Raw genomic sequence first — 25897 nt, forward strand, 5'->3', positions numbered from 1 at the left:
GGACAGGAGGCAAAGAACCAAGGAAGCCACCTTTTATTCCACTGCCAGTAAGTTCCAGCTACTGCACAAGTGATACAAGTTCTTCAGCATGGTAGGGTCAGTGCTGTCCTAGAACCTTCTGCAACGATGAAAAAGTTTGCCCGCAATGTCCAGTAGAGTAGCCACTAACCACTTTTTGGTTACTGAGCACTTGAAGTGTGGCTAGGACAGCAGAGGAATTTTTAATTTAACTTAATTTAAATTCAAATGTCGCATTTGGCTTGTGGCTACTGAATTGGACAGCGCACTCTAAGCCCTGGACTTGTCCTGGGGCAGTTTGGTTCAAAAGCCAATTCTGGAGAAAGTGGCAGAAAGAGCCCTTGGGATCACCACAAGCCCTCTCCCAGAGAGAAACAGCAGCCCTGCTGTCAAGGGGGCAAACCTCACAGCGGGGGGACACCACGGGCACGCCGGATAAGGTTGGCCAGCCATTTGGCCAGGCCGCCCGTGCTGGGCTCCTCGATGTGGAAGGTTCGTGTAAGGAGATTGTAGAAGGAACCATAGCACACAGCCACCACTGTGCATGTGAGGCAGATGACGTTGTAGGGCATGCTGAAGTCCGGTGTGGGCAGGTTCACCAGCAGCGGCTCAGTGTAGAGGCGCACGAAGTAGCTAGAGCTATCGGAGACCGGGTACCTGGGGTCAGGAAGGACAGGTGAGTGAGGCAGGACCGGATGCTCCTCCCCATCTCACCTTGTCCCCACTCCTGGCAGAGCTGGATACACAGAGCTAAAGGTCTGCAAAGCCTTCTCAGCCTCAAAAGACATCTTTTTGACAGAAGACATCTCAGGTTGACACAGAAACACAGAAGATGACAAATAAACTTGATCAAAGGAGAACTGCCTTGTGCTGAGGGTGGGGAACAGGGCCCTGCCTTTGCTAGGCTGCTTCTTCCTTAGCCTCTGTTCTCAGCCTCAAGGCTGTCTCCTCAGAGAAGCCTTCCTGGATAACCCACTCGATTACTCCCCAGCACCCGATCCCATTACTCTAGGACCAGAATCTCCCCTCCAGCCTCTTAACATGAGCAGGGCAGGGGTGAGACTGCTTTGTGTCCTGTTATACATCTGGTGCTCTCTGAGGGAATTGGCATTTGATTCGATTTGATGTGACTCAATTAAATATTCATTAAGAGAAATAATGAGTAAAGGCAGGTTCTAAGTATAGTTCTTCTCACCTATTTCTTTTTCTAGAAGCACTTCACAATCATTTCATAGGGTCAGAATAAATATTCCAGACCACTAGGATTTCTACTGGGATTGAGTTAACTCTGTACATTGTTTTAGAAGAGGCGACATCCATCCCTAACCTGGCCTGCAGGAATCTGGTCACCTGTGTAGATGCCCACCCCGAAGCAGACCGGCTAAGGCCACACTTACAGGGACTTGAAGAGGGGACTCTCCTCCCAGTCCACGGGCTTGGCTGCCACCATGCTGGGCACGAGGGCACTGAGGACAGACGGGCTGTGGAGAAGCAGATATGCATTCCGAGTGTGTGGCTCCTCCCTACCCTCACCTCCGGGGCCAGCAGCCCAGTGGGTGGGTCAGGAGGCTGGGGGCAGTGTGTAAGGGGAGCTCACCTCACATAGAAGCCATGGTTGGGGTCCGGGGTGTACTCAGTCCACTTGAGCAGCGCCCGCTCAAACTGAATGGAGACCTTAGTGGCCGAGTTGGCTGGCAGCTGAATCAGCATCTCCAGGAGGTGTGGCTGCAACCGGTCCTGCGCGGGCTGGTAGTGGACGTAACCTGGGGAAGGGTAAGTGTCACCCACACCTCCTTGCTGGGGTCCAACGATCTGTACTCTTGTCCCTGCCTCTTGAGACCTTCAGCTCTGGATCACAGAAGCCAGGCAGGCTCAGGGAGGGGAGCAGCGTCTTGGAAAAGGGAGATGATGTGTCCAGGGTGACTGTCCCAGGGCATGTCCAACCTAATTAATCCTCACATCACTCAAACTGGGGCACCTGACAGCAGGCACCTCATGTGATGCAACAAGGTCACAGAATCACCTGGAAGTTTCCTGGCTAAAATGTGGAACCTGAATCTAAGCGAGTTTCTATATCTAAATGCCAACACACAAGAAGTGCAGAGGAGGGAGGGGTCGTGTTAAACACAGGCCCAAGGACAGATTCAGAATACAGAACCTTCCACACAACAGATGACCAAGCTCCTCCAACAAGCATATATATAAAAAAAAAAAAAAAAGAGTGAGAACTGTTATAGATTAAGCCACACTTAAGAGCAAACACTTCAATACAAGATGTTAATAATAAGGAAATTGAGTGGCAGGAGAGGGAACTCTGAGTGTACATGGGAACTCTGCTTTCTGCTCAGTTTTTCTCTAAACCTAAAATTGCTCTAAGAAAATGAAGAGAGAGAAACTTGAGAGCTTATCAAGCAAACGCTATGTGAGGACCCTGTTTAGATTCTAACTCAAATAAACCAACTACTAAAGTGTTATTTTTAACACCACTGGAGACAACGGGCATGAGAAGGACAGGTGGTATTAGAAATGTAGACTGAAGCATTTAAAGGCAGATCTGGTATCTAGGATCAGTTTTAAGATACTCTAGCAGAAAAATAACAAAACTGAAAAACGAAACAAGGGCAGACATGAAACACGAGCCAGGAGGAGCCAGAGCTGCTGGCACTGCAGGCTGGGGGCGTGGGAGTGTGTCATGCTCTTCCCCATGGGTGTGTGCTTGACACTTTCCAGGGCAAAAGGTTAAAAAACAAAACAGAAAAGCCTACAAAATACAGGGGTAAATGTTTGAAGAGATTCTGGAGGGGATACAAATAGTAGTAAAACAGCCCCAGGTCTGAAAATGCAGGTGATGACAGGGGTGGTCACAGACAGTAAGTCTGGGTGTTTGGGACGTGCAAGAACCTCCTCCTGAGAACTCTTCTGTGTTAAGTCTCCCTCCACTCCAAACAACAAGGGCTTTGGTGCTAGGCCTGCTACCCGACAGAAAGCATGCAGTAAACATTAGCTCCTCTTCAGAAAAGGAATAGAAAAAAAATAAAGTTTTAAAACAATGTCTCTTTACCCTGCCCAAGGAGGCAAAAAACATCTACTCCAGTTTTCTCTATTTTCTTTCTGATAGTGTTTTCTTGCTGCTAACCCATTCTCCACTACAGGACTACAAATCCACACAAAAGGACATGCCCAGGGCCCCGGGGAAATGGAACGAGGAAGTAAAAAGTATGAGGAAACTGCTGCCCTTGTGAAGTCCTATTAAGAATCACCAGTTCTATATGGTTTCATTACTTTTGCCTAAAAAATTACTTCCAGATCTGACATGGTGAGGCTACCCTTTCCACGTTTCAAAGTCTCTGTGCCTGGATGGTGTTTCTGAGGTACTTGAGGAATCACTCTGAGAAGTAAAGGTCTGGGGGACGTCAAGGGAGAGCAGGATGGGATCGGGGAGGTGCCAGGGGCCTGGGGTCAGCTCTCACTTGGCTTGTTCTCCTTGCCCTTGGAGGTGATGGTGAGGGTGTGCACATAGAGCCGCAGGTACCAGGGCACTGTGTCCAGCACCAGCACAGGGAAGGCGCGGTATGGGTGAGTATTGTATAGCAGCGTGTTCAGCTCCCCATTCTGCAGCCCGTAGCCACTCACATATCGCTGGGCATGCAGGAAGGGTACTGGAGGGGCCTCTGCAAAGACAAGTTCATGGTTAAGAGCTACTAAAGGAAAGGGTCAGTGCTCACCCCCCACATCCCCGGCCACTTGCAGGGTCCCACAGCGAGGGAGGAGACAGGGAAGAACTTTGCCATCAGAACTCAGAAGCCTACATCCCGGAATCATCCCTGTCTTTCCAGCCCAGGGCATGATGGAATTACTATCATTTACTAAGTACTTACATGCAGTGAGCTCTGTGCGCCTCCCAACCCAAACCAGTGACTGTCTGCACTTTTCCTCGGTAACACTGAAAGCTCTTTAGCCCAGTGCCCTGGCGGCCCATCCGCACCTACCATTCTCTGGAGGGCTCTTCCACTTGAACTGGAGGTTGAGGTTACGGGAGTTGTTGATCACAGCTGTGTCAAGCAAGTCATAAACAGCGTAGGTCTTCTGGGTACCGAGGGTGATGTCCTGGTACGTGGTGGTTGGGGTTGGGTGAACCTCCAATGTCTCATTGTCCTGGTGGCACAAGGGCAGGACTGAGAAGTGAGCAGAGGCGTAGGCTGGTTTTGGGTGGAGGGAGGGCGACTGTGACTGAGACCTTGGTACCTGGTTATAGCTGGTGACGTCCACATAGACTCGGCTCTCCGAAGCCAGGGGACAGGGCTCTGTAAGGGTTCGAGAGAACATCCGGAAGAGGGACCAGTCTGAGGAGCAGAGAGGAGGGTTGAGTGGGGGTGAGGACTAGGCCTGGTCTGCATAGACAGGGCGGGACCAGTGATGGTAAGTAGCCAATGGGTTGCCAAGGCAGCCTACCTTTCTTCCCCTGTCCTGTGACAAAGGCGTCATATACGACAGACAGGGTCTGCCTCAGCTCCCAGGAGATGCTGGTACAGCGTGCATTCTACCACGAGGGCCAGACAGCAGCAGTCAGCACACATCACTCCCTACCCCGAGCCCCCAGAGCCTCAGGGACTCCTGCCCGGACCCCATCCCTTGTCTATCATGTATCTTCCCACTCATCAATTTACTACCATTCACTACTGAGCACTTGACCCTATGCCAGTGGCATTACACGTACCAGTCGGATAAACCGCCACCAACACCCATAGGAACTGATAATTACTATTACTCTCATGTGACAGACAAGGAAATCAAGCTCAGGGAAATGAAATGATTTGCTCAAGGTCAAGCTGGCTGAGTGACTTACCTGGTAGTTGCATGCACAGCTATTGTTCTTAACCGCTATGCTCCATGACAAAGATTTACTGAACACTTGCCAGGCAACCACTCAGTTTCCTTGGTGTGTGGCCAATGCCCCAAATGATCATCAGCACAGCTAAGACTTGCTGCTAGCTCAGCCCGCAAGACACACTAGGCTACGTACTTTATCTGCATGTTCCCTTGGAGCCCCCGGATAGCGCCCACCCCTGTTCCCCATGACTTACTCTGCAAACAGGACGAATATGCACTGCCTGGGAGTGGTAGCTTGTGTGGAATAAGCGATCAGCCTTCAGCAGCACAGACAGGCCTGCCTGGAGGAAGCAGGAAGAGGTGAAAGGTTGGTGCCCTACAGTGTGGGACACCTGCACAGGGGGCAGAGGTGAACAGTAAACACACCCTGGTGGTCAGGTGGTGAAGGAACACGCACCAACCCCACTGTCCAGAGCTCCCACACATCCAGAGCACTCTGGCCTCACCTTGGAACTACAGGGCAAGAGCTTCTTCCACGGGGTGAGGTTCTCAGTGCAGACCACCTCTCGTGGCAGCACCGCGTAGCGTAGGAAATAATGATCAGTGCCTGGGCAAGACACAAATCTGTCTGGGATGGGCCCTGTGGCCCAACTCTTCAGGACCCACACTCCAGAGATGGGGTAACCCCCTCCTCCTGCCATGCAACTCTCCAGTACCACCACCCTAACAGTCCCAGCTTGGGGTGGGATCCCTCCTCTCCCTGGAAGAAGGCAACGCAGAGACAGCACAGTCTCAGGAAGCCTTCCTCTGGGGCCTGCATACCCAGGGGATTTAGGATCCAGCCCAGTTGAAGAAGGAGGAAGCTGAAGAGAAAGGAGGCAAAAGTTGGGGCAAGAAGAAGAAGGAGAGGGCCACAGGGCTATCTCACCATTGGCCAGCCCCAGGGGTTTGAAGGAGGCAGTAGGAGTGACCGTGTTGGTAGAGTCGATGAAGTTCAAGGAGGCACAGAAGATCCCCGAGAGGACATTACTGAGCTCCTTCCAAGATCTATCCACGCTGGATGGAGACAAAAACCCACTTACTATCATGAGGCTCCCTCCCTCCAAGCCTGCACTTGGCTACTGAACCAAAAAACTGACCAGCTAATGGAGCTGCCATGGTACCACTGCCCTGCTCAGCTGCCTCCTCCTGAGTCTTGCCCTACCCACCCTTTCTTCCTCACTCTCTTCTGGACATCCCAGCATCCCCACAGGTCTCTACTACTCAGGTGACTCTTCCTCTCGCCTGGGAATGCCCTACTCACCACTCTCTGCCCACCCTCAAAGAGGCTATCTCCTCCAGAAAGTCTTTCCTGCCCTCTACAACCACAGTTCCCTCCTGTGCTGCCATGGTTCTGACTACCTGAGCCTCTCACGAGGTCCCTCCAGGGACACGGCTAGGTAGTGGCATCTTGTTCTAAGCATCTTTTCTCAGCTAGGCTGTGACCAACCCGGGGAGATGGAACAAGTCTGGGTCTCCTAGGTATATCCCACAACACCATGTAAAGTGCCCCACATTTTCAGAGGCTGAGATTAGCCCGCTGATCCACCATGAGGTGTGCCCAGCTAGGCAAACCCACGTACTTCCCTGCGAACACCCTGGGCATGCAAGTAAGTCCTGGTTCCACCCTCAGAGTAGGAAGTCCTACATCCATAAAGGCTTACTGAACAAGGGAAAACAACCATTCTAGGACCCTACAAAAACATCGAATTAAATTAGAAAGAGAAATGTCACAATAGATTTGCTCTCCATATCAATAACAAAAAGCATAAAACCAAAATTCTAAACACCAGCTCCACATCACAGGCAATTATGAGCTGGGGGGAGACAGTGACAATAAGGCAGACGGGGGTAAAAAAGCAAAAGAGCCAAAGTTCAGGCAAGAAAGAAAGGCAAATCTGGAAGTCAGGGCCTGCGCCTCTTAGTGTTGTCCTGGGATTTTTCGATAACCTGCTACTCAGAGCTTTTCAATTGCTCTAATCATTAAGCCTGAAAGCTCTACCCAGGGATACCTGGGTGGCTTAGCGGTTGAGTGCCTTCAGCTCAAGGCCTGATCCCAGGATCCGGGATGGAGTCCTGCATCAGGCTCCCTGCAGGGAGCCTGCTTCTCCCTCTGCCTGCCTGTGTCTCTGCCTCTCTCTCTGTGTCTCTCATGAATAAATAAATCTTAAAAAAAAAATAAATAAAGTAAGCCTACACAAGCCATAATCACATTTCATTTCGTGTGCACAACACTGACCCATATAGCATTTCTTACATTTTGAAATTACTTACTGATATCCATATTTGCCAATTACCACACTAAAATCCAGATTTCTGGCATCTCTTGAAAATGGGAGTATCTGACAACAGTTAAGCCTCTATTCCCACATGGCAACAATCCACTAGGGGTGAGTGGCAGCTGTCCTCTCAAGCTCTCTAGCCCGCTACCGTCTCCACCACTCCCTATCCCATTCCCCTCTTTAAAATCATGCTTATGGGGATCCCTGGGTGGCGCAGCAGTTTGGCGCCTGCCTTTGGCCCAGGGCGTGATCCTGGAGACCCGGGATCGAATCCCACGTCGGGCTCCCGGTGCATGGAGCCTGCTTCTCCCTCTGCCTGTGTCTCTGCCTCTCTCTCTCTCTCTGTGACTATCATAAATAAATAAAAATTAAAATCATGCTTATGATACTGACTTCTCATAGTGAGATTAAGAGGAAATTGTGGTACAACAGTAGTACCTAAACCTGTCCCTCTCCCAAACAAGAGCTATTCCTCTAATGGTGAGATCTGGGATCCTGTGGGCCAATTCTAGCCCACAGAGGTTTTGTTTGGCCTTCATGGTACCATCATCATCATTATCATTATTATTATTATTACATGAGTGAATGTCTTTTTATTTTTTAAAAGGTTGTATTTATGTATTCGTGAGACGGAGAGAGAGAGAGAGAGGCAGAGACACAGGCAGAGGGAGAAGCAGGCTGGGGGGTGGGTGGGGAGCCTGATGTGGGACTTGATCCCAGGACCCCGGGATCATGCCCTGAGCCGAAGGCAGATGCTCAACCACTGATCCACCCAGGCGCCCCTGAGTGAAATGTCTTTTAAAAGATTACCCAATTTGCCAGACTTCTACTGTCTTACACCCAAATGAGCTTCAAATTATTTATCTGTCTGTAGATACATGCACGTGCTACCTCAGGTCTGAAAGTATTAGGGGAAGCGAAAAACATCAATGTAAGGAATGCCACCGGGTGGTAATGTCATTTCTCACTTCCGATGCCCCCATGGAGTCGCTGTCGCTGGAACTGCTGCTCCCCCCCCCCCCCCAAGGAGCAGTGGCAGGATGACAACGCCGGCCACTGCCACATTCCCTCCGTGACCTGCAACAGGCCCCAGGGCGGGCACTCACTCCGTGACGGTGTCTTGGAACCAGACCCAGAGCTCTGCACCTGATGGGGCCTGCAGGAAGGGTGGCCCCCAGTACCGAGTCCTCCAGAAGCCTTGAGTGAATGACAAGTGCAGCTCTCGTAGAGAATACTTGGAGATCAACTGCCCCAGGGCCTTGGGAAATAGCCTATAATGAGACACTGGGAAAAGGGGAGCAGGTGAGGGATGATCCTGGAGGACGGGTTCTCAATAACTATCCCATCTTTACCCGCAGAGCCAGTTTGTCGGGCTCCAAGCCCCGGGGCCAGAGCCCCTCTCAGGTACCAGCCTCCACCGCCCACGGCTGGCCTCCAGCCCGCCTCCCAGCAGGAGCCACCGAGGAGATGCCGCATCCTCCGACCTTCTTCTCGCTGCAGGTCCGAATCCCAGCGAGTGCGGAACTGGAATGTGGCGGCTACGTCCCCGGAAGGCAGCGGGGTGATAACGAGCTCCTCCCGCAGCGTATCTCGTGGGGGCTCTGCTCGGCCCCTGTCCACCAGCCCCAGGAGCAGCGGCGCGAGGAACGCGAGCCGCAAGCAGGCCGCCGCCATGCCTGCGGCTGCTTCCGCCCGCCCGTGGTGCCCGCCCCCACGAAAGCCGACGTCCAATAGGAAGAGCGCACGAGAAATGACTTCCGGTGCCATCCGGGAAGCCGGGGCGAGGCTCCCCGAGCGGCGGCCAGCCTGGGTCCTTCGGGGCTGGTGGGTCTGAGGGGGCGCGGGGGGCGCGGGGGGCGCGGGGGCTTATGGCAGGACCGAGGGCCGGACCGAGGACTCTCCACTTGGGGGTATTCCTATGCATTAGAATGCGCTTAATAGGGACGCCTGGGTGGCTCAGCCGTCGAGCGTCTGCCTTCGGCTCAGGGCGTGAGCCCGGGTCCGGGGTTCGAGTCCCGCGTCGGGCTCCCGGCATGGAGCCTGCTTCTCCCTCTGCCTGTGTCTCTGCCTCTCTCTACGTCTCTCATGAATGAATAAATAAAATCTTTTTTTAAAAAGTGCTTAAGACCGACTGCCGCCGTGCCAATGTGGTAATTGAAACAAGACTGGAAAAAGGAAAACAGGAAAAAGACTGAAAACGTGTTTTGCGAGGTCACATGGCAGGGCTGGTGGGTTTCACTCCCACAGTTTCTGGTGTGTCCGTTTGCTCAGTCCTAAGCCTGGTGCAGAGCTTTCCTGTAAAACCCTCAAATAACTGGCCCCTTTAGTAGGGGAAAAAAAATGTCACACGTACAACAAAGTTGAATGAACACCTGTTACAATGAACACCTATTTCCCCATCACTTCCTGCATTAACATTTTACTATACTTGCTTTATCACAGACTGGTCTGTTAAGTCCCTCAATTCCTCGGATGTCTCCAGGTAAACTGCAGACATAAGTACACCTCTCCCCTAGATATTTCAGCATGTATGTCATTAAATAAAGCTTAATGTTTGTTTACGTTTTGGTGTAAAATTCACGGACGATGAAATGCACAACTCTGAAGTGCATATTCACAGAGTCTGACAAAAAAGCATACACCACACACAAGTTTGTGTAACCCAAAGTTCTGTCGATTTATAGAGCATTTTAAAACCCCAGTTGGTTAATGCCCCTTGCCAGCCAATCCCTGTCCCTCCTACTTCCAGAGGCAACCACTATTCTGATTTTTCTCCACAAAATACATGAATCTGTTCTAGAAGTTCATGTCAGTGAAACCATCATATGGTATGTTATTTTCTCGTGTAAGACTTCTTGCATAGGAAGAATGTTTCTGAGAATCATCCCTGTTCTTGTGTGTATCAGCAGTTTCTTTTTATTGCTGTGTGGTTTCATATTATATGAATATACCTTAGTTTATCCATTCTCCTGGGGATGAACACCTGAACTCTTTCAAGTCTTTAGCTGTTATGAAGTAGGTGGCCATAGGAGTTATTTTGTAGATGTATGTTTATTTCCTTTGAGTGAATATTTAGGAGTGGTCAAAGACTAGGTAATTCTTAACTTTTAAAGTAACTGCAAGATCTTTTTCCAAAATGTATCACTTTATACTTGCACCAACAATATATGAGAGTTCTGGTTAATCCACATCCTGCTCAACATTTGTTTTTTTAATTTGGCGGGGGCGGGGGGGGGCAGACTTTAGCTTTAGCCTTATGGTATATGTAGTGGTATCTTATTGTGTGTGGCTTTATTTTGCATTTCCCTGGTCCCAAATGATGTTGAGCTTCTTTTCATATGCTTTGTGGCCATACATATGTTTTCTCTTGTGAAGAGTTTGTTAAATTCTTTTTGCACCCCCCACCTTTTGTATTGGCTTGTTTGCCTTTTTACTACTCAGTTGTAGGAGTTCCAAAGTTAAATTCCTGCTTTGGTTTTTCTGGATGCCCTATGAGGACACACTCATGAAGGATTTTGCTCAGTCTCTTGCTCACAACCATGCTTCTACTTAAGAGCCAAATTTGATGGTGGACAGATCTGCCTAGATATACCCCAACCAACCAGAAAGGGGATGTCAAAAAGATATCTTTATGTCATTAGGCCCTCATCCTACTTCCATCTAGTGTTCTTCTCCCGCTACACATGGAATAGAGGCTTTGAGTTTAGATGTCGGACAAATCCCCACACCAGCTTTTAATCCACCGGAGCATGAACAACCTAGTGTCACTTTTCTTCTGTAAAATGGATAAGCCTATTTTCAGGGTTGGTATTAAAGACTAGAAATTATGTATATGTAGGACGTAGAATGTAGTGAGTGTTTAATAATATTGACTGTCATTTACTCAAACAATTCTTTGATGTAGGGTCTATGATCTCTTGTTTTACAGATAAGAAAACAGGTACAGAAACCAAGATATTGCCTAAGATCATAGTGAGTCATGAAGCCAGAACTAGAGTTCACACCATCAAACTCAAAAAAAAAAAAAAAGAGGAGCTGCCATCATTATGATTATTTTATATTCTATGCTTTCTCTCCTTTTGAAATTGCCTCTCCCCATCATTCAAGACCCACCACCTCCAGGAGACTTACCTTCTCTTCTATAGTGTTACAGTCTTCTGTGCACTTCTGCTACAGCCTGTGTTCTATTTCCGTTATCTGTGGCCCCATGTGCTCCTGAAAGAGCTCTTGGTCACCTTAGTATTCCTGTTACCTAAGCAAGGAGGCTAGTATACAGTAGGTGCTCAGCAATGTCTGAACAAACAAGTCACAGCACAGTTCAGAGTGTCCCCACACTGCCACACTATTCAGTGTCAAGTTCTGTGCATTCTTTAGGGACTGCTAGAGGATGCACCTTCCAGGGAATCTTTCCCCAAGTTGTGATCCTTCCTATTTCCTCCACACCATAGGATTCTACAGGATGAGACTGTCTTTATCCCTCCTCCCCAGAGTCTGTGATAAGTCTGTGCAGCAGACAGAAGAAGCCACACTGCGGCTTGGAGACAAAGCTGGGCTGCATGCTTTGGAGCTGGCTCCAAATCATCCTCTCCTCTCTGGGGCACTGTGTGGCCTCAAGAAACAGTCAGTTGGAGTTGCTGGCTCTGAAGGCTGGCCAAACCCCTGTGGTTTGGCAGGAGAAGAGATCATTGTCCAAGCAGGAAGTGGTCTTGGGTCTCAGCTGACCCTAGACTTTTCCAGGCAGGGCTGGGGCTCATAGCAGCCGAACTGGAGGCTCCCCGCAGGCTCACACACAATTCTGCCTCTCTGGAAGACTAGAGATCCCTTGTCCCCAGGCAGGCTCCCTGCCCCAAACCCCACAAATCTTAGCATCACTTGCTTGGAGTACTAAGAGATTTCTTGACATACTGACAGCAACCAAGTTAGTCTAGCTTCCCATCATTTGCCCTGGAGGGAGCAGGGTGATCCTGGGAGCTGAGAAGCCTTGTATAGCAGAGCCATAGAGCTCACAGGCTGCAGCCCAGGAGAAGGATCAGCCACAGTCAGGTGGTTGAGCTTTGCTACTCCAAAGGAAGACAGAGACCAAAAGGACAGAGACCATATCTTTTGTGTGCAGCAAAGTCATAAGCAATCCAGAAAAACTGGAAAATTTCACATGAGACTAGCCCCAGCCCAGTTTAGTAGATGATCTCAACTTGGACACAGAGGCTTTTAGACAAAAGGAACACAAAACTCCCACAAGTTTCTCGCTAGCGCTGGGAAAAAGCACTTAAGGGCTGTCACTTACAATGGTCTCCTGCAGGGGTGAAAGCAGGCTGGTACCATGGGAAGACTGCAGGCCCGTCACTCACTCAGCCTGGATAGTACAAAGAGCTTTGGGATTTAGGCTGAAGGCCACTGATCCCATGGGTGGCTTTGATGTCTGAAGGGAGGTGGAGGGGCTTATTTCTTCTGATGTGAGAAATGACTTGATGCCCCTTATGGCTGGGTCCTAGAACCCTCCTTACTCCTTCCACTCCCCTTCTCTCCCTGAGCACATTCACTCACTTACCACCTACACAGTGGTATCTCTATTTATCTTCCCAGCCTAATCCTCTCTAAATCCAACACTGATGGGTCCGATTGCGTACCCAACATATCCTCCCACAGGTCTTGAAAGCACCTCAAGCTCACCGTGGCCAAAAACAAATTTATGACCTTCTCTCCAAACCTGGTTCTTCCCTACACTCTCCATCTGGGTGAATAACCCTCTATATCATCCTATTGCAAGGGAGAAACAATTGTGGCACCCTTGACCTCTTCCTCTCTCACCTACTGCTCAAATCTTTTGGAATCTGTCTCCTAAATATCTCTTCATTCCTTCCACCTTTATATCCCATCCACCTCCACCCTAGTCCTGTTACCCACTATGTAGTATGTGGCAGTGATCAACAATCACCTATCACCTCCTGGATCCCAGGCATCCACTCTGGTGCTTTCCAGTCAGCACTCCACTGAGGAGGTTCTCACCTTGCTCCCTTCACTCCCCTCTAGTTGACTCCTAATTATCCTTTAGGCCTCAGCTCAGATGCCACTTCCTCAAAGAAATGCCCCCCACTCCCCTGACTGCTCTTAATAGGCTATTAACCTCTTCCTAGAACTTTCCAGATGTAAAACTAGATGCAGTTTTACATCTGGGCCCCCACTAGACTAGACTCCCATAAAAGCAGCACTGTGTCTTTTTTTTTTCTGCTCTACATTCCATCTTCAGTGTCTTACACGTTAAACACTGACATTCAATAAATATTTGTTGAATGAATGTCATTTATTTTTTATACCCTGCCTCCACCCAGTCAAGCTGATCACTACCATTATCTTTTTGTTAGATGTCTGTCCTCCTCCAGTATATTCTCTACACTGGCCAGAATTACCTTTTTAACAAACAAATCCAACCACTTGTAATCCTTCATTACTCCCCATAAAGTTCAGATTCATTAATGTGGCCTCTAACACAAAAACTACTAGTTACCTACCCAAAGACTAATGTCTTCTTGTTCCTTAGAAACATTACCCTGATTTTATCAAGATAGCAGTGTGCCCTACTAAAGGCCTATCCTGGCCTCTCCAGTAGCCACGGTGCTTCTGAGAGGTTTGAAAGGTAGTTCAAAAATCAGATGCACTGGTAATTCAGTGACTTGAAAAGGTTATTGTTTTTCCAAAGGCCAGAATTTTCTTTCTTCCAGATAATGTTGTGTCCCCATGTCTATGAAATATCTATAAGTGAAACATTTGTTGTGTTAGCAAGCTCTGGTCAATGAGATGAAAGTGGACGCCACTTGTTAGAACTTCCAAGAATGCTTTCCAACGTGGAAATAGGAGGCTGTGCTTTGCCCGTCCTCAGTTTCTTTTCCCACTTTCTGCCAGTTTCAAGGACATGATGGCCGGGCTCCAAGGGCCATCTCAGACAGCAGCTATCACTGAGAATTCAAGGCACGTAGCTGGGATGGCTGAGCAAAAAAGAGCCAAAAAGGACTCCGGTGTCTAATAACTTTGGAGCAGCCACATTGCCCTGGACTTCTTTTATATGAAGGAATACATTTGTATCTTAAGTCTCTGCCCTTTTACTAGCAGCTGAATTGAAACTTGATACAGGCTCCAAAGTCTTTCATGACTAACCTCTGTCACTCTTCCTTCTTGCACCTTCCTCTCCTTCTCCAATTCAACACTTGTGCCCAGCTGAATGTTTCTCAGTTCCTCAGAGCTATTTCTCTCCATATAAAATCTTCCCAAGCTGCTCTTTCTGCTTGGATTACAGCCCCCACTTGGCAAACTCCTACTCAGCCTCTGATCTCAGCTTAAAAATCAGTTCTTCGGTGGCTAGATGAGCTATTTTCTGACACCAGAGTCGTTGCTCATCATGCTACTTATTACACCATGAACCGTGGCATTTACTTGATTTTCTCTTCCAGAGACAGTAAACTCCTGAAGGCAGGGACATGGCCTGTCTTACTCAGAATTATATCCCAAATGCCTAGCATACATGTTCAAGAACTATTTTCTAAAGAGAGGGAGCACACAAGAGATGGGGCTGGGGTACAGTGTTGGTCAGATATAATGGGTCTGAGACCTCTGCAGTATAACACATGAAGGGGAATGGTTGGTATATGATTATTTGTTTATTATTTATACTGTGTCCTGTTCCCAAACAGGACATAGGCGAGCAGGATGGCTGAAGTACCTACCACTGCACAGGGAGTGCTAAGGAGTTCACATCCACTTAGAAACACGGGTTTAGAAGCCTCAACTGGAAGACTACAGCAGAGTCTGGGGGAGGGAAGGGTGCTAAGAAAAGCAGCAGCATCTTATCCTACCTCACCTTCCATCTCCTTGCCTGTAAGCCCTACCTCAGGAGTAAGCCAAAAACTGGTGGGAGGGTTGTAGCAGGAAAAGGTTAGCAGGAAAGCAGGAGGGTTAATTCCCAGAGAGGTACGCCATCCCACCATCCTTGCGCCCCCCTGGTGCCTACTGCAAATAAAGAGTCTGGTCTTCTCTGAAGTGGGCCTAGGGTCTCCTGTGGAGAAGAGCCAGCTCCACCAGTCTGTAGATGTAGGCCCACCGCTAGCTGCAAGCTCCAGGCTCTGCCCCTCCATCAGCCCCGTCCTCCTCATCAGATTGTGCCAAGGGCGTGTCTGCTCCACCATCGCTGGGATTTGGGCTGTGCAGGTTGGTGGAGTCATCGGAAGATGAGGAAGAGGTACGGGAGGCAGTCCTGTCTGGCGTAGGCACTGGCAGGCTCAGCTCCTCCGGATGGTCATCCAGCCCTGCCCCGAAAGAAGAGTTGGTCAGGGCTTCAGGGGACTCTCAGAGACCCTCTGGCCAGAAGAGGCTGAAGCCCAGAGAAGGGTAGGGGAGTGACCAGTAACTGAGCTAGTTTACAAAGAGCCAGGTCTCAGGATGCCTGGTTGACTCAGTGGTTACGCATCTGCCTTCTGCCCAGGGAGTGATCCCAGTGTCCTGGGATCCAGTCCCGCATTGGGATCCCCACAGGGAGCCTACTTCTTCCTCTGCCTATGTCTCTGCCTCTCTCCATGTCTCTCATGAATAAATTAAAAAAAAAAAAAGCCAGGTCTCCTGACTTCCAGTTCTTTCCACTTCCCAACACCATGTCTGGGTCCTGGAGTCAGGTCAATCAATTCAAGAGTTCAAGATCTATCTATGTCACTTACTTGCTACTGAGTTGCTTTGGGCAAGTCATTTTCCCCCTCAAGGGCCGATCTTCTCTAAAAATGGGATATGCACCTACATTCCAGAAGGGGTTTTGAAGATGAAATCGAGGACTGCTTATAAAATGTCTGGTATGGGGCGCCTGGGTGGTGGTTGAGCATCAGCCTTCAGCTTGGGGCATGAACCGGAGTCCTGGGATTGAGTCCCACATCAGGCTCCCTGCATGGAGCCTGCTTCTCCCTCGCCTGTGTCTCTGTCTCTCTCTCTGTGTCTCTCATGAATAAATAAATAAAATCTTTAAAAAAAAATATCTGGTATGCAGTAGGCCATTAATAAATAGCAGTAGCTTTAAATAAGAAAATATTAATAAGCTAAGTATATGGGCTTTGGAATAAGAAAGCCATGGTTTGAACCCAGCTCTTCCACTTTCTGGCTATGTAACAACTTCTGAGTCTAATTTCCTCCTTTATAAAACCAGGATAATACTGCCTGCCCTAATAGGACATTTTAGGGATTGAGGTAACTAAGCACAGTATTAGCAACCTAAAAAAAAAAAAAACATGTTGAGTAAATATTCATATGAAGATGACTAAAATGGCTTATCTAATACAAAAACCATATTTTATGTTATTTCAATTATATGAATTAATTACATTAATTTCACAAAAGGCAAAATTAACAAAGGCTAAGGGGTTGGGACATCCCAGAATCTTAGATTGGCGATCTGTCACCCAGTTTCCCTTAGGGTCAACTTCCCTAAAATCAGAACAGACAGCTGTTTCATTGGTAGAAACACCCACTTCCAGCCGCCACATGTATACTTCCGCAGCCCTGCCTTGCAGCCTCACTTCAGAGCCTGACACCAGTTCTGGCTAACTCATGCCCAAGTCCCCAAAGCCAAGGGGCATACCAGATGTCTGGGAGGCTGGCGGAGGGTCTTCACAAGGCAAGAACACATCTGCTCCATCCTGGTCTCCAAGGTCAATAAGTTCTACCTGTTCCAGTGCATCCACGTTCACTTCCATGGATGAGATACTACCTATGGGGGCTGCAGATCAAGAAGGGGGCAAGTCAGGAGGACACAAGCCAGAGCCCCTAGGATGGTTAGAGACGTGTGTCAGGTCTAGAGATAGACGTTTCGAGGGCCCAAAAAACAAGAGGAAGAGGCTCCCATGATTCAAGACCTATATGACCTACCCACCCCCCACCCTTGCCCCAGTCCCTCTCCCCAGGACTCAGAGCTTACGTCTCTGTGACTCGAGATGCAGGTGGGACAGGGGGAAGACAAACTCTGTCTCCGGCTGTAAAATTTCCTCGAAGAATTTCTGCCGCTCCCGAAGGCGGAGCTGCTGGCGCTCCAGGGCTCCCCGAGGATTTGGGTCCATGTCAGCTCCTGGAAGACAGAAGAGCAAGGATGGCTATGAAGTTGAGAGGGACTACAATGGGGGCCTGAACTTGGGGAACCCCTCTGTAGCCAGCATCCCGGTGTTACAGCCTGGACACCTCTGGACTGGGCTACCTCCTTCTCTTCTTTGACGCAGAATCCATTACCACAAACTTCACGTCTCATTGAGAGGCAGGGCTGACCCTGGCCCCACAAAGGGGATGCTGGTTCCAGGCACCGCAAAAGCAGCTCCTCTGTATTCAGAGAACAGAGCCAATAGCCAAGTCTCAGTATCATGCCCTTGTGAGAGGAGTTGCAGGGATTGGTCCAGTCCAAATGAGCAAGGCACTTTTAATGGACCCAGGCTCCCCTCAGAAGGCTATGGAAGACAGTGGGATGGGGATCTCAGGGTGGAAGATTATCTTGCTCCAGTGCTGCAACTCTGGTTCATGCCCAGCCTTCAAAACCCAGACAAAGACTAAAGCACTCCCTTCTCCCCCACACACCCCTTCACCACCATCCCCTCCAAACCCTGCTCTGAAGTTGCAGACCTGACTTCCAGACTTGGCTCTGCCCCTAAGGAAATCATCTTTCCAGCCTCAACCTTCCCATCTGAAAATGACTGAATAGTCCTACCTGCCTCAAACACAACCCAGCAGCTGTTGGTTCAGGCGCTCTGTAAAATGTAAAGCTGGGAGAGTGTGCTATTTAGAGGCCCCCCCCACCTCTCTTCTCCGCACTCCCCAGCTCTTTTTGAGCACCTCTTTGACACATCTCAGCCTTATATCCCCATAGTCAATGAGTAGCAAGCAACTGGGCCGGCGAGTCTTGGGTCCAATTCAGTCCAGTCCCCCACCCCCCACCCCAGGCGGTCCCCGGTGCTGAGAGCTTTCCAGAACACCAGAGCTCTGGGCCGGCCCAGGCCCTAAACATCCACTCGCATTCACTCCATCTCCTTCCTGTCAGCGGAGGAGCCCATCACCGGAGGCAAGGGAGTATCTGGCTTGAGGACCAGCTCGTCAACCTCCGTAGCCTGCCTCCCGCGCTTCATCTGGACTCAAGTGTCAGGAGACCCCGGGCAGCTCCACCCGCGCTGCTGCGGGCTTCGAGGGGCTCAAACCCAAGTGGGCCAAAGGCGGTGTGCGGAGACTGGGTGGCCGCCGGCTGGCAGCGGGGGCAGGGAGGCGCTGACGCCGATTCCTGGGAAAGGCTCTCCGAGCTGCCGCCCAGGTCACAGCGCTAAAAATACCCCGGGCCCCTGGGGCCGTCTGCTCCGCCGCCGAGAGGGGAGCGGGGAAGGGAGAGATCGAGGGTGGGGGCGCCCACGGGCGGGGGACGCCAGGACGCCCCCTCTCCCTAACCCCATCCATCTCCCGAGACCTGAGAGGCTGTCCCCAGGGGGCAGCGGAGCCGGGTCTGGGGAGAGGAAGGGAGTTGTTTACGCGACCAAAGGTGCTAGGATAAGGGAGACGAGGTCGGGGGAGCCCGGGGGGAGGAGGGTGGCCGTGAAATGCAGCGCGCCCCGCCAGTCTCCGCCCCACCCGCCCTGGAGTCCGCGGGAACAAGAAAATTCCCTAAAAAGGGCCCGGGCGCGCCCGCCGGTGGGGGGAGGAGGCGGTCGAGGGCCGCGGGCGTCCGACTCGTGCGGCCGGCCCCCGGCCCTGGCCCGCCCGCCGCCTCTGAGCCCCCGCGCCGAGCCCCTACCTGCAGCGCCCTGCGCCCCCGCAGCCTCGATCGCTCGGCTCCGGCGAGACAGCCCCGGGGGCGTGGGAGCGAGCCGCGCCGGCCGGGGTGGGGCTGCGCCGCCGGGGCTCCCGCGGGACCGCCAGGCCCTGGGAGCCGGGAACGAGGAAGCGTCGGGCGGCGGAAGTGGGGGAGGGGCGGCGACGGGCACCCGCGCCCGCCTCCCTCCCGGCCGCCTCGGGGAGCCCCCTCGGGCGCGGCCGCTCGCACTTGCAGGCCGGGCGAAAAGTTCCCGGCGCGCATCCTCGCTCCGCAGCTGGCCGCGCTCGTCCCTCCGCCAGCCGCCGGGGCGCTCGGCTCCGCACGCTCACATCCACTTGCTGCGCCGCCCTGGGCGCCGCAGCCCGGCTGGGGGGACACACGCGTGCTCTTGGACCGAGGCGCACTTGCTGCTCGCGACTCCCGGGCAGCCCCGGCGCAACGCACCCGCACCCGCACCCGCACCCTGGGCGAGCAGGCGCAGGCGGGGAAGGGAACCGGCCAGGGCGAGGAGGGCACTGACCCGCTGCCGCGCATCAGGGCAGGTGCGCCGCGGCGGAGGGCCCCCTGACCCCGGGACTCACCCGGCAGCCCGGGTTTCTGGCTCCGGGACCGGACTGAGCCACCGCCCAGCCTTCCAGCGCACTGGGCGGGGTGGGCGCCGGGCGGGGCGGGTCCGGGCAGCAGGGGTGGGCCTCTGCGCCGCGCCCCGAGACGCCGGCGGGGAGCCAAGTTCTCCAGGGCGCGAACAGGGGCGCTGCCGCGTCCAGGTTGGCGGGGGTGGAGGGGCGAGGCTCAAACTGCCGGCGGACGGAGGAAACTCTTGCCCCACTCGCCGCGCCTCCTGCTCAGACCAGCGCCAGAAGTGTCCAATCTGGCAGCTCCTGGACTGAGATTCTGTACCCACTCTTTTCCTCCTCCCTCCCACCTATCCCTTCGTGCTCGCAGCTCCAGAAGCAGCGGGAACAGGACGGGGTTGGGAGTGTATGACTTATTCCATAGGGTCATTCATTCATTCACTCAACAAACATCTGCGAGCAAGCCAGGAACTAGGAGTCATCCTTGGCACCTCCCTGTGCTGCGCTAAATTCACCTCCATTCCCTGTCGATTCTCTTTCCTAAATAACTTCAATCCACCATTCCTCTCCTTTTCCACCACCATCTCTCCCTTGGCTCCTCCACTTGTAGCCTTCTATCTGGTTTTCCTGAACTCACTCTGGCCCTGCTACACTCCATCCCCGCTCGTCCTCCCCCTCTCCCCCAACACACCGAAGTCAGCCACCATTTCAAAACGCGGGTTTGTGTTCCAAACACCACCCCCTGCTTGAATCCTTCCATTGTTAGAATAAAATCTAGATGCTGATATCTGAGCCTAATCTTGAAAAAATGAGTTCAACAAGCAGAGAAGAGGGGGGAAGGGCATGTACAAAGGGATGGAGTCATGACACATTCAGGTTTCCCTGTCAGGGGACCAGTACTGTACAAATACCCAAAGCGCTGCTTCTTTTGTTAATGGGATCGCAAAACAACCCTAGGAGAGAAATACAGCAAGCAGCTTTCCCACTATTTTATAAGCAAGGAAACTAGTTCGTGGGAGGCAAGTAGTTAAGAGCATGGGTGTGGTGGTTCAGACCCTCCTGGGTTGCAAACCTAGCTCTGCATCTAGCCAGCTGTGTAAATACTTAATTTCTCTGTTCCTTGATTTCCCTGCTTATTAGGTAGGAATAATTAATCCCTACCACTTATGAGATAATTCATATAAAATGCTTAGTACAGGAATGGGCGCTTTGGAGATGCTCAATAAACAGTAGGTGTTTTGATTGTAATGGGTTCTGAGAAAGGGAGGATAGTGCTTTCTTCCATGAATTTCTGAAATTATAGGAAGTATACCTTAATAGTTAATACTTCCACAGGGCTTATTATATATCTGTTGCTATTATAAGTGTTTTGCCTATATTAACTCTTTTAATCCTCTTAACAACCTTGTGAGGTAAGTACTATTATTATTTCCATTTTACAGATACAGAAACTCAGAGACAGAGAGGTAAGGAGGCTTGTCCAAGGCCATACAGCAAGTAAGCGATGGAATTCACATCCACATGGGCTGCTTTCAGAGACTGTGCTTGTAACCACTGCTCCCAGGCTGTTCCCCTTCCGTCCTGTTGCAGTTTTCAACTTCTAAGAAATGTCTGGTCAGTTTGAGTCTTATTCCTCATTAATGGATGAAGTAGATACTTGGTCCCATTTCCTCGCACAGGGGAATGAGGCCAACTCAGGAGTATGTTGGATGAGAGCTCAGCTCCCAAAGCTACTTCTCCCTTTTCCAGGCTTATCCCTAGGAACTTTGAACTCTATGGATTGTTTTGACCTGTTCCTAATATGGTGACAGATCTGGAACCTCCGTCCCTTCTCTTTGCCAGATAGTTGTCACATGAAGGGGTAGAAAGGGAAGAGCATCTAAGCTAGATATAATTCAGGGGGCAAAGCTGGAAGGGTATTGGCCAAGGGAAAGACCCAGGCAGCATCCCCAAGAGCAGATGGCAAAAAGAAATGAAAGGAGCCATGGAAAAGTAGATGGCTGAGACTTCTGGCTTCCATCCAGGACACAGAAAGCTAGGAAGAGCTTTTTTTTTTGAAAAAAATCCACTTTACTGAGTGCTTTTTTTTAAATTTAAGAACAATATTGAAAAATTGTCAGGTAGTCTATAAAATTACAACTTTTGTCAAACCCATCAGAGAGCTAAGGTTGGAGAGCAACCAATTAACCTGAATTCCAAAGGAGGCCAGGAGCCCTCAAGAAGAAATGGGACGCAGGCAATGGCACACTTGTGACGAGGCCTCCATGCAGACAGGTAAAAACAGTTCGTTTCATTATGCAGATCTACATTTCTTTCTGGTATCATATTCTTTCTGCCTCAAAAAGATCTACACAGAGAAGTAAAGATCCCTAGAAATGGACAGAATAAAGGTAGATATAACATTTTTGGTTTTAATCACCTTAAAAGACAACTGAATAAAGCAAAAGAGTTGCAATACACTACTCTTTGGCTTTAGAAGTCATGGGGATGTAAAGTGCAGCACAGGGAATATATAGTAAATAGCTTTATGTAAAAAAAAAAAGCTTTATGTGATGACAGATGGTAAGTACACTTACTGTGTTGAGCATTTAGTAATGTGCATAATTGTCGGGTGGCTATGTTGTATATCTGAAACTAATATAAAATTGTATGTCACTACACTTCAACTTTTAAAAGTAGCAATATTTTGTGGATAGCTAGCATATATAAAAGTAAAATGTGTAATGATAACAATAGTCAAAATGATGGGATAAGTAATTGGAAATATACTGTCGAAGGATCCTCTGCTGTATAAGAAGTGATATAACATTATTTGAAGGTTGACTTTGATTAATTGAAGATATATATATAGGTATATGTATACATTTACCTATATATACTTTTAAAGATTTTTATTTATTTATTTGACAGAGAAAGAGAGAGCACATGAGCACAAGCAGAGGAAGTGGCAGGTAGAGGGACAAGGAGAAGCAGGCAGAGGGAGTGGGAGAAGCAGGCTCTTTGAGGAGCAGGGTCTGGATCCCAGGACCCTAGGATCATGACCAGAGCACTAGAGCTGAAGGCAGACATTTAATTGAGTGAACCACCCAGGCACCCCAATTAATTGAAGATATATATTGTAAATGCAAGGGCAACCGTTAAAAAATTTTTTTAAGTATAAATAATTCAAACCAATGTGGAGATAAAGTGGGATAATAAAAATATTGGGAAACATTCTCCCTGGGCCTTTTGTGTTCAACGTGTCTTGTTGACTATCTCAAGATTGCAAGGATCTGACTTCTCTTTCACCTGGGCCCTTGCTCAGGATTTTTGATTGCTAAAAGAGCTTGAGAGATCAGATGGTGTCTTTCTCAAACAAAGTCAAGCTTGCTTACTGCTTGCTGTAAAAATTCTGGGACTGTTTCCCCAGCCAAGTGTAAACCCACTTTGTATGTGCTGTGCATCTGGGACCTCCATATCAGTTGTTGGACTTGGGGCCAAAGGAACCAACAAACACACATCGATGCTGATGTTCATGTTGTTTGGTGTGCAATGAGTAATAAACTGTTTCAATCAAGTGCAATTAAGTCTTATTGTCCTTGGCCAACAAGCACATGAGAAAATGCTTCGCATCACTTGCCTTCAGGGAAATACAAATCAAAACCACAATGAGATACCACCTCACACCAGTGAGAATGGGGAAAATTAGCAAGGCAGGAAACAATAAATGTTGGAAAGGATGTGGAGAAAGGGGAAACCTCTTGCACTGTTGGTGAGAATGTGAATTGGTGCAGCCACTCTGGAAAACTGTATGGAGGTTCCTCAAAGAGTTAAAAATAGATCTGCCCTACCACACAGCAATTGCACTGCTGCACTGCTGGGGATTTACCCCAAAGATACAGATGCAGTGAAACGCCGGGACACCTGCACCTCGATGTTTATAGCAGCAAGGTCCACAACAGCCAAACTGTGGAAGGAGCCTCGGTGTCCATCGAAAGATGAATGGATAAAGAAGTGTAGTTTATGTATACAATGGGATATTGCTCAGCCATAAGACACGACAAATACTCATTTGCTTCGAGGTGGATGGAACTGGAGGGTATTATGCTGAGTGAAATCAGTCAATCAGAGGACAATCATTATATGGTCTCATTCAAATGGGGAATATAAAAAATAGTGAAAGGGAATAAAGGGGAAAGGAGAAAAAATGAGTGGGAAATATCAGAGAGGGAGACAGAACATGAGAGACTCCTAACTCTGGGAAATGAACAAGGGGTGGTGGAAAGGGAGGTGGGCGGGGGTGGGGGTGACTGGGTGACAGGCACTGAGGGGGGCACTTGATGGGATGAGCACTGGGTGATATGCTATATGTTGGCAAATTGAACTCCAATAAAAAAAAAGTCTTATTGTCTTATTTTTGGTGATCAATGGGTTGATGTTTTTCCCTGAAAAAAAAAATGTAATTTAATCCAAAGTAAGAAAGAAAAAGGAAAAAATGATTTTCAAAAGATGGAAAATATAAAACAAATAGCAATATATAAGATTTTAATCCAACTGTCAATGAAAAGACAACCAATTAAAAGACTAGTAGAACAGGAAAGGAAGTAAAGCAAAAGGCAATAATGTGCTGTCTACAAGAAACCCAATTTAACTATAACAAAATATATGGGTTAAAAGTAAGTGAATGGAATGAGATACACCAATTATAATGTATGTACTGCTGAAGCGAGCAGAAGCGAGCACGTATGCGATACACCATAGAGTCAAAGCAAATTGGAGTGGCAAAATTAATACCAGACAAATGTAAACTTTAAAAAGACTGTTGCCAGTGATGAAGAGGGATATTCATACCAATCAAAGGTTCAATTCACTAGGAAGACTCAACTATTATAAATGTGAATACATCTAATAACAGAGTTTTAAAAAATAGATGAAGTAAAAGCCAATAGACCTAAAATAGAAAGAGAAAAATCTATATTTCAGTTAGAGAATTTGATACTGCTGCCCCAGTAATCAATAAAACAAGTAGGACAAAGAAGGAAGGATATAGAAATCCTGAACACTATCAACTGACTTGTTCCAACTGACACTTTTATTATTCACACTTTAACCAACAATAACAGAGTAAACATCTTTTTCAACTGCACATAAAACATTCACCAAGATACACTGTACTCTGGGCCACAAAACAAACCTCAACAAATGTAAAAGAATTTAAATCATACAAAATGTTGATATGGCTATACAAGAATTGAGATATAACTAACAAAGATACCTGGGAAATGCCCCCAATACTTGGAAATAAAATACAACGCTTCACAATAACCCATGAGTCAAAGACAAAGTCCAAAAGGAAATTAGAAATTGAATAATATTGAAATGCAGCCACCAGCCACCAAAATAGCCCCCAGGGCTCCGTGCCTTTCCTTTATTCATACCTTTATGTAGTCCTCTGCTATACCCTGTATCAGGGTTACTCTATGTGACCAGTAAGAAATGATGGTGGACCATGTCCAAAATTAGGATTAAAAAAACAAAAGACCACAGCTTCCATCTTGGGATCTTGGGTGTGTGTCCTCATTCTGGTGGAAGCAATCTACTATGTTGTCAACAGCCATGCAGAGAGGCCCACGTGGCAAGCAACAGAAGATTCCAGCCAACAGCTAGGAAGAACAGAGGGCCTGCCAGCAACCACATGAGTGAGCAGAGAAACAGATCCACTGGCCCTGGTAGCACCTTGAGAGGACTACAGTCCTGGCCAGCAGCTTGCCTGCAACCTTGTGAAAGACCAAGGCAGAACCATTTCAGCTAGAGCATTCCTGGATTCCTCATGCCCAAAACCTTTGAGATACTAAATACTTCTTGTATCAAACTGCTAAATTTGTATTGCAATAAAGCAATACACACCTCGTATAGAGGTTTTGGTACTGGGATAGAGTGCTGCTTTGTCTGTCAGCTCTAAAGCATAGCAGTGGCATTAGAACTGGCAACAAACTGAGAGGAGTGTAGTGGAAATGCCTTGGAAAAGCTGCTGAGAGAAGCCTCAGTCCTTTGATAAGACACCAGCCAAGGCAAATGGGAAAGTAGGTAAATGCTATTGGAAACTGGGGTAAGAGGAAGCTCGTTATGTCATGACACAGAGGTTAGCAGTCCTGTTTGCTTCCAGTAGAAGAGGAACAGAGAGAGTATGCCAGTAATGAATTGGGTGATCTAGCTAAGGACGTTTTCAAGCAAGGTGGTAAGGTGCCACCTGGTCTCTCCTCACTGCTAACAGTAAAATGCAAGCAAGGAGAGAGGAGCTAAAGCAGCAGTTCCCTAGTGACAGGGAGGCTGCCTCCTGGGGGGACATTTGGCAATGTCTGGAG

The 25897-nt window shown here is 49.1% G+C and overlaps 3 protein-coding genes across 3 annotated transcripts in view; all 3 read right to left on the minus strand.

Moving 5' to 3' along the window:
* Positions 1-15: 15 nt before the first annotated feature.
* On the minus strand, positions 16-8868 carry PIGT (phosphatidylinositol glycan anchor biosynthesis class T). Its single transcript, XM_055343837.1, has 12 exons — positions 8654-8868; positions 8276-8453; positions 5777-5904; positions 5355-5455; positions 5103-5189; positions 4471-4558; positions 4264-4361; positions 4008-4173; positions 3489-3689; positions 1616-1781; positions 1416-1499; positions 16-675 (listed from the first exon to the last, which is right to left on the minus strand). Exons 1-12 carry the CDS (start codon positions 8841-8843, stop codon positions 423-425), a joined length of 1740 nt encoding a protein of 579 aa, XP_055199812.1. The 5' UTR covers positions 8844-8868; the 3' UTR covers positions 16-422.
* A 5933-nt stretch (positions 8869-14801) lies between these two features.
* On the minus strand, positions 14802-17254 carry DBNDD2 (dysbindin domain containing 2). The gene is made up of 3 exons (XM_055343851.1): positions 17116-17254; positions 16780-16917; positions 14802-15466 (listed from the first exon to the last, which is right to left on the minus strand). The coding sequence occupies exons 1-3, from the start codon at positions 17252-17254 to the stop codon at positions 15264-15266; spliced, it is 480 nt and encodes a 159-aa protein (XP_055199826.1). The 3' UTR covers positions 14802-15263.
* Positions 17124-25897, minus strand: part of SYS1 (SYS1 golgi trafficking protein) — a 37250-nt gene continuing 28476 nt past the window's right edge. The window contains exon 4 of the mRNA XM_055343875.1: positions 17124-17262. Coding sequence (XP_055199850.1) covers positions 17256-17262 — 7 coding nt within the window. The 3' untranslated portion in view covers positions 17124-17255. The remainder of the gene's footprint in view (positions 17263-25897) is intronic.

This window comes from Nyctereutes procyonoides, unplaced genomic scaffold (assembly GCF_905146905.1).
Source record: "Nyctereutes procyonoides isolate TBG_1078 unplaced genomic scaffold, NYPRO_anot_genome, whole genome shotgun sequence".
Taxonomy (NCBI): Eukaryota; Metazoa; Chordata; class Mammalia; order Carnivora; family Canidae; genus Nyctereutes; species Nyctereutes procyonoides.

Excerpts from the sequence above, each read along its gene's own strand:
- PIGT (XM_055343837.1), bottom strand. The coding sequence starts at position 8,843 with ATGGCGGCGGCCTGCTTGCGGCTCGCGTTCCTCGCGCCGCTGCTCCTG. Across the intron at positions 5,190-5,354 it reads TCTTGCCCTGTAGTTCCAAG|GCAGGCCTGTCTGTGCTGCT; the intron begins GTGAGGCCAGAG and ends TGCTTCCTCCAG. Across the intron at positions 676-1,415 it reads AGTCCCCTCTTCAAGTCCCT|GTACCCGGTCTCCGATAGCT; the intron begins GTAAGTGTGGCC and ends TCCTGACCCCAG.
- DBNDD2 (XM_055343851.1), bottom strand. The coding sequence starts at position 17,254 with ATGGACCCAAATCCTCGGGGAGCCCTGGAGCGCCAGCAGCTCCGCCTT. Across the intron at positions 16,918-17,115 it reads GCATCTCGAGTCACAGAGAC|CCCCCATAGGTAGTATCTCA; the intron begins GTAAGCTCTGAG and ends CTTGATCTGCAG. Across the intron at positions 15,467-16,779 it reads GCCAGCCTCCCAGACATCTG|GGCTGGATGACCATCCGGAG; the intron begins GTATGCCCCTTG and ends CTTTCGGGGCAG.